At 36.2% G+C, this 10843-nt stretch overlaps 2 protein-coding genes and 1 long non-coding RNA gene across 9 annotated transcripts in view; 1 reads left to right on the plus strand and 2 right to left on the minus strand.

Moving 5' to 3' along the window:
• The window catches only part of LOC147841961 (uncharacterized), a 280011-nt gene that overhangs the window by 178320 nt on the left and 90848 nt on the right, over positions 1 to 10843 (minus strand). The window lies entirely within an intron of this gene.
• The window catches only part of csgalnact1a (chondroitin sulfate N-acetylgalactosaminyltransferase 1a), a 91683-nt gene that overhangs the window by 8227 nt on the left and 72613 nt on the right, over positions 1 to 10843 (minus strand). For all 5 annotated transcript variants that reach the window (XR_015500763.1, XR_015500762.1, XM_087270128.1 and 2 more), the window contains exons 5-6: positions 7332 to 7510; positions 1954 to 2048 (exon numbers count right to left, since the gene is read on the minus strand). Coding sequence is in view for 3 of the 5 variants with exons in the window: in XM_087270128.1 (XP_087126254.1) it covers positions 1954 to 2048; positions 7332 to 7510 (274 nt within the window). In the remaining 2 variants the exon portion in view is untranslated. The remainder of the gene's footprint in view (positions 1 to 1953; positions 2049 to 7331; positions 7511 to 10843) is intronic.
• Positions 431 to 5969, plus strand: LOC147834997 (uncharacterized). Of its 2 annotated transcripts, none has more exons than XR_015500801.1 (4): positions 431 to 893; positions 1279 to 3308; positions 3386 to 3716; positions 4922 to 5969. It is a non-coding gene; the product is annotated as an uncharacterized LOC147834997 (long non-coding RNA). The 2 variants fall into 2 exon arrangements; XR_015500800.1 differs by having other exon boundaries at positions 1279 to 3299; positions 3371 to 3716.

Here is a 10843-nt window from a genome sequence, read left to right on the forward strand (position 1 = left end):
GATAAATGCTTCATTCTGATAAACATTGTAAAGTGTGCTATTATTTTCAGATAAACACTCCATTATAGTTTCAGGCAGTTCTTGACCACATTATAGCATTATTTATTTGATAAAAAAAAAAAGAAACATCTGACAAATGGGTTACTGCATCATATACCTGAACAGTGTCTTTAGGTGTGCTAATCTGAATAACTCTGGTCTGTTGAATCATTAGAAAATAAAGCACACCCATTACTGTAGTTCTCCCATTATTGTAGCTGTAGAAATGTAAGCAATTTTCGATATTTCGAATTTTACGATAACCTACAAAACATCATATTTTTATGTGGCAAATTCATATAGTAAAAGTGAACAGTGGCTTAAATATACATCCAATGAACAGCTGAATAATATCCTCCTGAGACCCGAATTCTTTTTTTTTTCTTTTTTATGTGATTTCCTACTTCCTTTGGGTTAAGAAAAAGTTCTACAATTTAGAGTTTTTATGTTGGCTTGAGAAAGCCAACATGCTGTTATACTACTCTGTCCTTGAAAACAAACGTATCTCCTCCTAGGCCGTTCATGCCACAAGGCCCAAATGTGGTCAAAATGTGCCTTCTACATTCAAGATTGTTGCTATATCTCCTCATGCCTATAAGACTTATTGTTTTTTTAATAAAAAATGTTTAATATTAAATTTTTATAATCCGAGCATATAAAAAAATTATACAAGCCCCAAATTTGGCCAAAAGCTGTATTTAGATGCGTTAGATTTTGTTGCTATATCTTTAAGGTTTATCAGACTTATAGTTTTCCACTAAATAATTTTTAAGCATTATTTTTCTTATAATATGGCAAGCCATTTTTGATTTAAACTCCATATATTTTACTGATATGGCAAGCCATTTTTGCATGTATCACTTTTACACTTACTAAGCATTGTACTTTCAAAAAAATACATTTTTACATAATGTTCATTCCCTTAGTCCTTTTATTAATCAGGGGTCGCTACAACGGAATGAACCGCTAACTTATCCAGCGCTTGTAGTCTTCTCTTAATAAAGACGCGGCTCTAGTTGCTGGTGATTGTCCTGTCTCTACAGATTTGGTAGGTGAGCGACCAGTGCTCTGTTTATTCAGTTCTTATTTTATTCGTATCGAACAAACTATTGCACCGAGTGTAAACAAGTTAGCTCTACAACCAAACTATAACCTTGTGTAGGATTTTGTGACCGGAATAACACACGCGGCTTTCTGACGCTACCTGCCGTGTGCATCTATGTTTCCAGAAATGCTGAGTTTTTTTTTCTCTCATTCGCCGTACGGTATCAAACATTGCATGAAAATACACGCTTAGAGCAGTTCCTTTAATCAAATATCTCGTTTGTGGCGAGGGACATGAATGAATTCCCTGAATGAAAGAGCCAAACTGCAGTTAAAGTCCAACATTTAATAATTTGGCAAATAATTCGACTACAGATGTCCATGTAAACAGTCCCTTTCTCCCCCGTTGGGTGTGTGTTTTGACTCTGAAATTCAGCGTGCCCAAATAGACACTCCCACACCAAGCCTCTTTTCTTCCTCCGACACTCACCCCTATACAGAGGTGGACACGCCCACTTTTCTGACTTTTTCCAAAGTAGAGGCGTGAAAACACCCTGCTGAAACAAGGGGGTTTCATGGCCCTTTCAATGTTGCAAAACTTAATTATTGTAATTACAGTACGAAAGATTTAGACTAATTGATTTCCCCCAATTCAATCAGGTATGGCAGCTGTGGTAAAAAGTAATTTGGTCCTCATGTCTCATGTCAGCTTTGCGCATTATCGGCACATTCAATCAGGCTCTTTATAATCTACATGTTCAGAATATCAATGCCAAACGACTGTGATTATGTTTCCCATCGCAGCGCAGCATTTAATCACATCAAACCTGATGAAGCATTTTAATCTCCAGATGAAATGAGTTGCGTTACCAGCTGCTGGTCCACAGGTGGGACGTGATCGTGACTGCCGTAAATCACACCCGGGTTATACTGACTGAAGAGGACTGGGTAAAACACTTTCTTTCCTTAAAAAAAAAAAAAAAGAAAACAAGGAGGAAGACAATGTGATCATACAGCTGGATATGCTACAAGCAGAACATATATTCCCCATTTGAATGTATAAATTTGTATCAAGTAAACAATCAATCAATGAATCATTAATTTGAATATAAGAGTCTGAGTGAACTGGAAGTTGATGAGACTTCGTTTCAGTATGTTGATGTACTCACAACTGAAACTGAATATTGAGTAGGGGGTGGGGCTTTCTTTTCTGCATCATTTTCTCATAGCGAACTAATGGTAAGGGGGTTGTGGTTAGAATATTGATATACAGTTACTATGGAAGCCTTTAAGTTGACGTTAGCAGAAGGATCACTCTAAAAGCAAAAGCAAATTGTCAGATTGAAGAGTACCAAAACAATTGTTTTTACCAGATCAATTTGCATTGATTATTTAATAATCCTAATAATAAAAATGTAACCTAGCAAAATAAATATTGTAAATTCTGATTTGAAGCAGACTTTAAAACTGACTTCCAATGAAACACCTTGACAAAAGTTACCAGTCCATAGAGAAGTGGTTCAGATAAGTTCTGAGAAAAGCACTAAAAGTATTTGTGTCAGACAAGGCACTCCATTTAATATTTAGTTTCTAATAATAGGCCATTATTAAGTGGCAAAATACTTTTGGTGTTTCTATAAACAGTATACAGTGTATCCCGAAAGTATTCATAGCACTTCACTTTTCCACATTTTTTATGTTAAAAACTTTATTCCAAAATGGATTAAATTAATTTATTTCCTGCATATTCTACACACAATAGCCCATAATGACAATGTGAAATTTTTTTTTAATTGTTGCAAATTTATTAAAAATAAAAAACTACATGTACATGTGTATTCACAGCCTTTGTCACGAAGCTCTAAATGGAGCTCAGGTACATTCTGTTTCCACTGATCCATTCCTGAAATGTTTCAGCAGCTTCATTGAAGTTCACCTGTGTTAAATTCAGTTGATTGGACATGATTTGAAAAGACATACTAAAAGACATTGACAGTGCATGTCAAAGCACAAACCAAGCATGAAGACAAAGGAATTGTCTGTAGACCTCCGAGACAGGATTGGCTCAAGGCACAAGGCTAGGGAAGGTTACAGAAAAAAATTCTGCAGTTCTGAAAGTTCTAATGAGCACAGTGGACTCCACCATCCGTAAGTGAAAGATGTTTGGAACCACCAGGACTCTTTCTAGAGCTGGTGGTTAGAGGAGAAGGGCCTTAGTCAGGGAGGTGAGCAATATCATCGGGCTATTGATCACCTCCCTGACTAAGACCCTTTGTCTGAGCTTCAGCGTTCTTCTGAGGAGAGAGGAGAACCTTTACAGAAGGACAACCATCTGGGCAGCAATCCTCCAATCAGGCCTCTATGGAAGAGTGGCCAGACTGAAGACACTCCCCGCCTGGAATTTGCCAAAAGGCATCTGAAGGGTTCTCAGACCATAAGAAACAAAATTCTCTGGTCTGATGAGACTAAAATTGAACTCTTTGAATTAAATGCCAGGCGTTACATTTGGAGAAAACCAGGCACCGCTTATCACCAGGCTAATACTATCCCTACAGTGAAGCATGGTGGTCATACATCAATTTTTTTTGATTGCATCTTTTTCTTTGAATCAAACAATTATTTGTATTGGTCATGTAACGCCTGTTTCACACCGCAAGCGTCAGCGGCGCGTGAGCAGAGCATGAGCAGCGCGTGTGTTTTCGGCGTCCATGTTAACAGATTAGAGCTTTCATACCGCACGCAGCAGCAGCGCGTCAGAGCGAGGCGTGAGCGTCGCCGAAGCAGCAGTGCAGCGATAGTTTCGGCGCTGGGTCTATTTTTGACGCGCTGCTCACGCTCAATTAAAGTGACAGTGCATTGACAACGACCAAAACACATTGAATGACAGTAAAAAGTAGCAATTTTACCCAATAAATGCGTTAATAATGTCAAATGGTTTATATATAGTCATTCAAATTCACTTAAAACGATTTAAAACGGCAACAAACATTTATTTAGGTCCGAGCTACAAAACCAAATGTAAAACAATTTTAGTATCAGTTGCACACTAGTGTTGTAGGAGAGGGGAAAAAGAATATTTACGGGAATTGTAGTCCATAGCGAAGTGTTTTGTGGGTAGTGTAGTTCGACACGCATGCTGGATGATGTGAGCTCGCTGTGTTCTGTGCAGTGGAGCAGAGGAAGAAAGTTTTAATCGGCTTTGTTTTATGTTCACTCGAGTTATTCCTACCGGGAGCTGTTTGCACAAATTGCACTCTGAATCTGACAACACGAAAATAAGTAAAAGAATGGCATGCATTAATTACTTTTGTCCGTCTCATCATCTGCACGAGCATGAATTAACGAGCTGTTATTCTGCCGCTGGACATCACTGAAGAAATTAACACTAGTTTGATCATGTATAAATATCATTATAACTATATTGTATAAATATTATTATAACTACGTCTACAGCAACCTGATAATCAAAAAACAAATGACATGATATCACAGGCGATTGTCTTCTGACTGTAGACACTTCTCATATAAGTTAGATTGAGAAGCATACAGCACTATTTGATCTATAAAATTTGTAAAATAAATATTTGCAGGTTAACGAAACAGCATAGGTGGGGCCTTGGTGCAGATGAAAAGTTTAAAAAGTGTATTTGTATATAGAGAGACATGGGTAACTAGATAGAATAGACAGAGATAGGTTGATCTCTGCAGCAGCTGCCGAAGAACTGCGCGCTGCAGACGCAGCTGGTGTGAAAGGCAAACGCCTGCGTGCTGCTACTGCTCGACAAACGCGCTGCTCACGCTCTGCTCACGCGCCGCTGACGCTTGCGGTGTGAAACAGGCGTAAGGGTCATATCTTAACTGAACTTCTACTGTTGTGTTTGAGATGCTGTGCATACTAATTAGCATTTTTGCAGTTATATGCTGTAGATAAATGCTGGCCCAAAATTAAATTCAGCTCTGCAGAAACTTCCTGTCTGAAGAAAGGTGTTAAAATTGAACACAGAGAACAAAAAAATTTAAGCTTTTATTATTGTGCAGAGAATTCGTAGAAAAAGAGGACTTATGTCTGGGTGCGGCCAATGGAGGGCTGAACAATGATTGACCAATGACGAATTTCACTAAACTCCTCCTGTTAATTTCCGCTGCCTACATAGACCTTTTTCATGGCTGCTGCATGGAGGGCGCCATAGCGACGAGCGTCTTCCGGTAGAATGCTAAAAACTTCCGTTTACAGCGTGTACAACTGGTAATGTGCGCTCCAAAAATGGGTTTCAATAACGTTTTTAATGGATAACAGAGTGTTTTTGTGACACACAACTTAGAAATGTGTCTGTTAAAGCCGTTATAATCTGTCACATGTGGTTCAAGCGCGTCAGAAATACGAGAAAAACGTTCTCCTAGTTCACGTGTCTGTCGTCAGAAATACAGTGGGTGTGTTCGTTCCCGGCCTGTCAGCTGTTAGCTCAGCGGCTCTTTAACACACACACACACAGAGAGAGAGAGAGAGAGAGAGAGAGAGAGAGAGAGAGAGAGAGAGAGAGAGAGAGAGAGCAAACCAGAGTACTGTCATGAAACTTAACAGGTATGAAAGTCGTGCAATTTACAAAAATTACCAATAAAAGTCTGTTATTGATCCTCTGCTGGCTGATTTGCTGTTCATTCTAATCGCGAGCCATTTGTGTTTTATTTCGTGTGTTGTTTTCACCACGGTTTCTGTTTTTCTGTCATTTTGAAATGACACTAGCCAATATTTTCACTTTGTCACTGTTATTAAATCAGTGTGTCAGTGGCACAGTACAGGCTACGTGTGTGTGTCAAACATTTTGGTGAATTACATTTGTTTGGGCTGGTTATATATTTGAAATAAAGAGAAAATGTTGACTTTAGCGATGACAAGGCTTCATTTAAACTGCAGAAGATGCCGTACGTCTGACAACGAGGGGAAAACGCCTCACAGCAGCTGTTTTCCATCCTATTATATCGCATTTCTTTAAATGATCAGTCCAGAAGATGGTGCTGATGGACAACAGTATTAGTTCAAAGAGGATAAAAGCAGGTAAAATAGATTAAAACTATCTTTTCAAAGCTGTCCAAATGTGACTGTTCACGCATCAGCTGCTGGCCGGAAGTTCTTCGCATTCTCCTTGCGCATACACGCAAAGCATAATGGGTAATTTTGCGTTCCAAGAAAAAGGTCTATAAGTTGAAGTCAGGAAAAGTAAGTTGTTGCGCACCTCCTCAATGTAACTTTGGCATTGCATTGAGAATAACAGAATTCTGTGAATCGAATTATTCATTTGTATCCAATACATTGTTACGATTTTTGACATTTTTTTTGAACACGCATGGAATTGATTTAATATTCCAACACAAGCTTGTAGCATCATATTCAAAAAGACTTGAGGCTGTAATTGCTGTCAAAAGTGCATCAACAAAGTATTGAGCAAAGGCTGTGAATAATTATGTACATGTGATTATTCAGGTTTTTTATTTTTTAATATATTTGCAACAATTTCAAAATATCTTTTTTCACATTGTCATTATGGGGTATTGATTGTGGAATTTTGAGGAAATAATTTAATCCATTTTGGAATAAGGCTGTAGCATAAAAAAGTGGAAAAACTTTCCGGATGCACTGTAAATTATAAAAAAAGTGTTTTATTCAATTTATTTATTAATATTTATTAATATAAATTATATTATTTGTTTAATAATGAGTAAAACCATGTGATTTGAAGGAAAGTGGCAAATTATAAATACTTAAAATGACAATTAATTTGCATTTTTTTTCTGACTTTATGTTTAAATTATGCCTAAGAAGATATTTTGGTAGTATTACACTTCCTTTTGATTCTTAAAAAAATCTTTTTAACCTATGGTGACCGTTATTTCACACTCACTATTGCTGCATGTATTTGACATTATATACATTAATAATTCTATAATGTTGTTCTGCCACTTGTCTTATGATTTATGTTTGAAAACAGCTGTGCTACTTCACATTTATGTGGAAACCATGATACACATCAAATTCCGGACACAAATCAAATTCAAATGCTGCACCAAATAAATCAAAAGTGACAGTAAAATTCAAATATAAAAGCTTACATAATTATATTAAGCAGCAAACACTGTTTTGGCTCTTATATTAAGAACCATTGTTAATAACTAAGCACAAAAACCCAATCATCGAGGATCTATATAGAATAGAATAGAAACTAATAGAGTGTTTGCTTTTTTTCTCTTACCAGGCTGAGCATTCAGACGGCACGTGTTCAGAAAGTCAGCGGTGAAGATGATGTCCACATCACAGAAGAAGAGCAGAACATTTCCACCCTTCCAGGCTCGAGCTCCAACATCCAGGCCGCGACCCCGAGAAAACTCCTCATTCAGCTGGATCAGGGTGAAGTTTCGGAAGTTTAGCTCTCTGCAAACAGATAAACAAAAACATTGGTTTGGCTTTCCACCTCAAAAAAATAAATAAATAAATAAATAAATACTATAATTATATTTTAATAAAACTGCAATGATAGAGGTTTACATTAGCTACACTGCTAACAATTTCCTGTAAATTCTACAGTAACTTACTGGCAGCAGTTCGGCAGGTACTTACTGTAAATCAATTACAGCATAATACCGTATTTACATTTACGGCATCATTTATTTTGCTGTACATGTATTTACAGTACTGCATATCTTTACTGTAAAAAATCGTAATTTTTACAATGCAACTTTAAAATACAGTGACATACTGCATATTTTCCCTACATTAAAAACAGTTCATTTTACAGTAAATTACTGTGTTTACAAAATCACAAACAGTGTATCTTTAATCAACCAGAAAAAAAAATTTCTCCTCAGTTGTGATGTGAATAAAATATAGGTTAAATTATGACTACAGGGACAAACAGAGAAGTATTTAGAGTTTTTTTTCCTTTAACATATATGAAAACACCAGGCAATGTCAACTGACAATTGATAACAAGCTCTGATATCAACCTTTAACTAGAAAAGTAAAGGTCATGGACAAACTTTATGGTGGCTTGAGAAAGCCTAGCCTGAAAGTTTGAAGTAGTTTCAAGTTTAAATGATTGAAGTTGTTTTTAAGTTTGAAATAGTTGGCATAGAGACTTTCACTGTATGTCTGAGAATATTTTTTTCTTCTGGAGAAAGTCTTATTTGTTTCATTTCGACTAGAATAAAAGCAGATTTAATTTTTAAAAAATATTTTAAGGTCAAAATTATTAGCCCCTTTAAGCAATTTTTTCAATAGTCTACAGAACACACTATCTTCATATAGTAACTTGCCCAATTACCCTATCCAGCCTAGTTAACCCAATTAACCTAGTTAAGCCTTTAAATTTGACTGTAAGCTGTAAAAAAGTGTCTTAAAAATATCTAGTAAAATATTTTTTACTGTCATCATGGCAAAGATAAAATACATCAATTAGAAATGAGTTAATAAAACTATTATGATTAGAAATGTGCTGAAAAAAATCTTTTTAAACAAAAAACTAGGGAAAAAATTAAAGGGGGGCTATTAATTCAGGGGGGGGGGGTAATAATTTTGACTTCAACTGTTTCTGTTAGCATGTTTCTAGTATGGGTTGGCATATTTCTAGCTCGGTTGGTGCTATGGCGTTGCTAGGGTATTTTGCTTAGGGTGTTCTTTTTGCCAAGTGGTTGATAAGGTGTTCTAGGTGGTTACTAAGACGTTGCTTGGGTGTTCCAAGTTGTTGTTAAGGTGTTCCTAGGTGGTTGCTAGGGTATTCTGAGTGGTTGCTATGTGGTTGCTAGGGTGTTCTGAGTAGTTGCTTGGTCACCCACTGAGTGGTTGCTTAGTCATTGCTATGTGTTTGCTTGGGTGTTCTAATTAGTTGCTAAAGTGTTGGTAGGGTGTTTTTGTGGTTGGATTGCTTAGTGGTTTCTAGGTTATACTGAGTGGTTGCTAAGGTCAACAGTGATTGGCATATTGGTAGTCTAAGTTAAATGAGTCCAACCTTTAATTTGTATGACAATCTGGCGCAAAGTTATGAGGTCATAAATTTTGGTCCAATGTTAAGTTAATGGGACTTTTCTGAATGTTCCAGGTCAGTTTTCGGAAAACCATAAGTTGGATCAGTTGGAAAACATATAGCAGCTTAAGACAGAGCAGTTTGAAAGTTTGGAGTTTGGTTTATGTAGTATTAACGGTCTAGGAGGAGATGCATAAAAAATTAGTCTCAGAAAAAGAAGAAGAGGAAGTTTATTTAGCATAACAGTGTGTTGGCTTCCTTAAGCCACCTTAAAAAGGCTGTTCTTTCACTTCAGAAAATCCCAGAAAAAGCAGAGTAATATAACACGATGCATAAACGTGCATTAAACACTTATACTCAGCAGTCTACATGTGTTTGCTGCCTCATTACAAACATGACAATTTTCATAATATACAAGTTAAATTAACAAAAGATACAATTGAACAGACTTTATGTCTCCCTGGGATGCCGCTGAATAAATATATAATCCATATATCCTGCATTTTGTGTTTTGACAAGCCATAAACAGATAGCTGGTGGAGAACTGTACAGTATTTTAGTTGTTTTTTTAAATGTAAAAACTCTAATTACATTACACGTCGACCTTAGGGAATATTTTAAAAAGTCGGTTTATGACTTTAGTGCACTCTTTTTGTAAAGTGTTACCAGCATTTATTGAACAAAGCATCAGTTTTAAAAAAATATGTAAATCCTACATGAACACATAGAGTTCATTACAACAGAAACTATGAACACCTTCAGCTCTTTGTTTTGTCTAAAAATAGATGTGCTATGATTGATGATGTATGGATTTTACAGCATGACCTGCATCAGTTCTCACGGATAGAGATAATAACAGGCGTGTAGTTATGAATAAAATGAGCTAAGCATGCTCGCACACACACACATGCACGCATGCACGCACACACACAAAGATGATATATAAAAGCACAATGCCACACACAGTGCAGATAATACCTGCTATTAAAGCAGTGCAGCTGTCTTAGCAGGAAGAGGAAGAACCGCTTCCTTTACATTAGTGATTCAAGAACAATGCAGCACTACGCAATTAACACATCGAATTTATAACAGAGAGATTTACAGAGGGCCTAGAAGTCTTAAGTGTTTATTACCTGTATATAAACATCTTTGGAATAAATTAAGAGATCACTGAAAAATGATCGAATTCTCTGGACTTACGGTTAATTATATTCTGTATTACATATGACAATAGGTTTTACCCAATTGTCAGCTAGATGTTTTTCAGCAAGATAATTAAAATGCAATACAATGAGTGATAACACATGCTTGTATATATTCTATTTTATTTATCATATTTTAATATGTTGTTATATTTTAACACTACACGAAAATATAACATTATTTCAATTACTATTTTTTAAAGCATTATTTTAAATATTAAAGTCAACACTAAAACAAATTCTAATTCATAATTAGAATACTAATTCTAAATTCTAAATAGCTCTTAAAATATGCTTTCTATGTATGTAAAAGGAAAATCTCTACTTTGACTCATACAAACATTTTATACACTTTGAATATGGTATGATTGATGGTGCCAGAAGAGCTGATCTGAGTATTTCAGAAACTGCTGATCTACTGGGATTTTCACGCACAACCAAGAATGGCCAGACTGGTTCGTGCTGATAGAAAGGCAACAGTAACTCAAATAACCACTTGTTACAGCCAAGGTATGCAGAAGAGCATCTCTGAATGGACTACAT

The sequence above is a fragment of the Danio rerio genome, chromosome 10, assembly GCF_052040795.2.
Source record: "Danio rerio strain M-AB ecotype USA chromosome 10, GRCz13ab, whole genome shotgun sequence".
Lineage (NCBI taxonomy): Eukaryota > Metazoa > Chordata > Actinopteri > Cypriniformes > Danionidae > Danio > Danio rerio.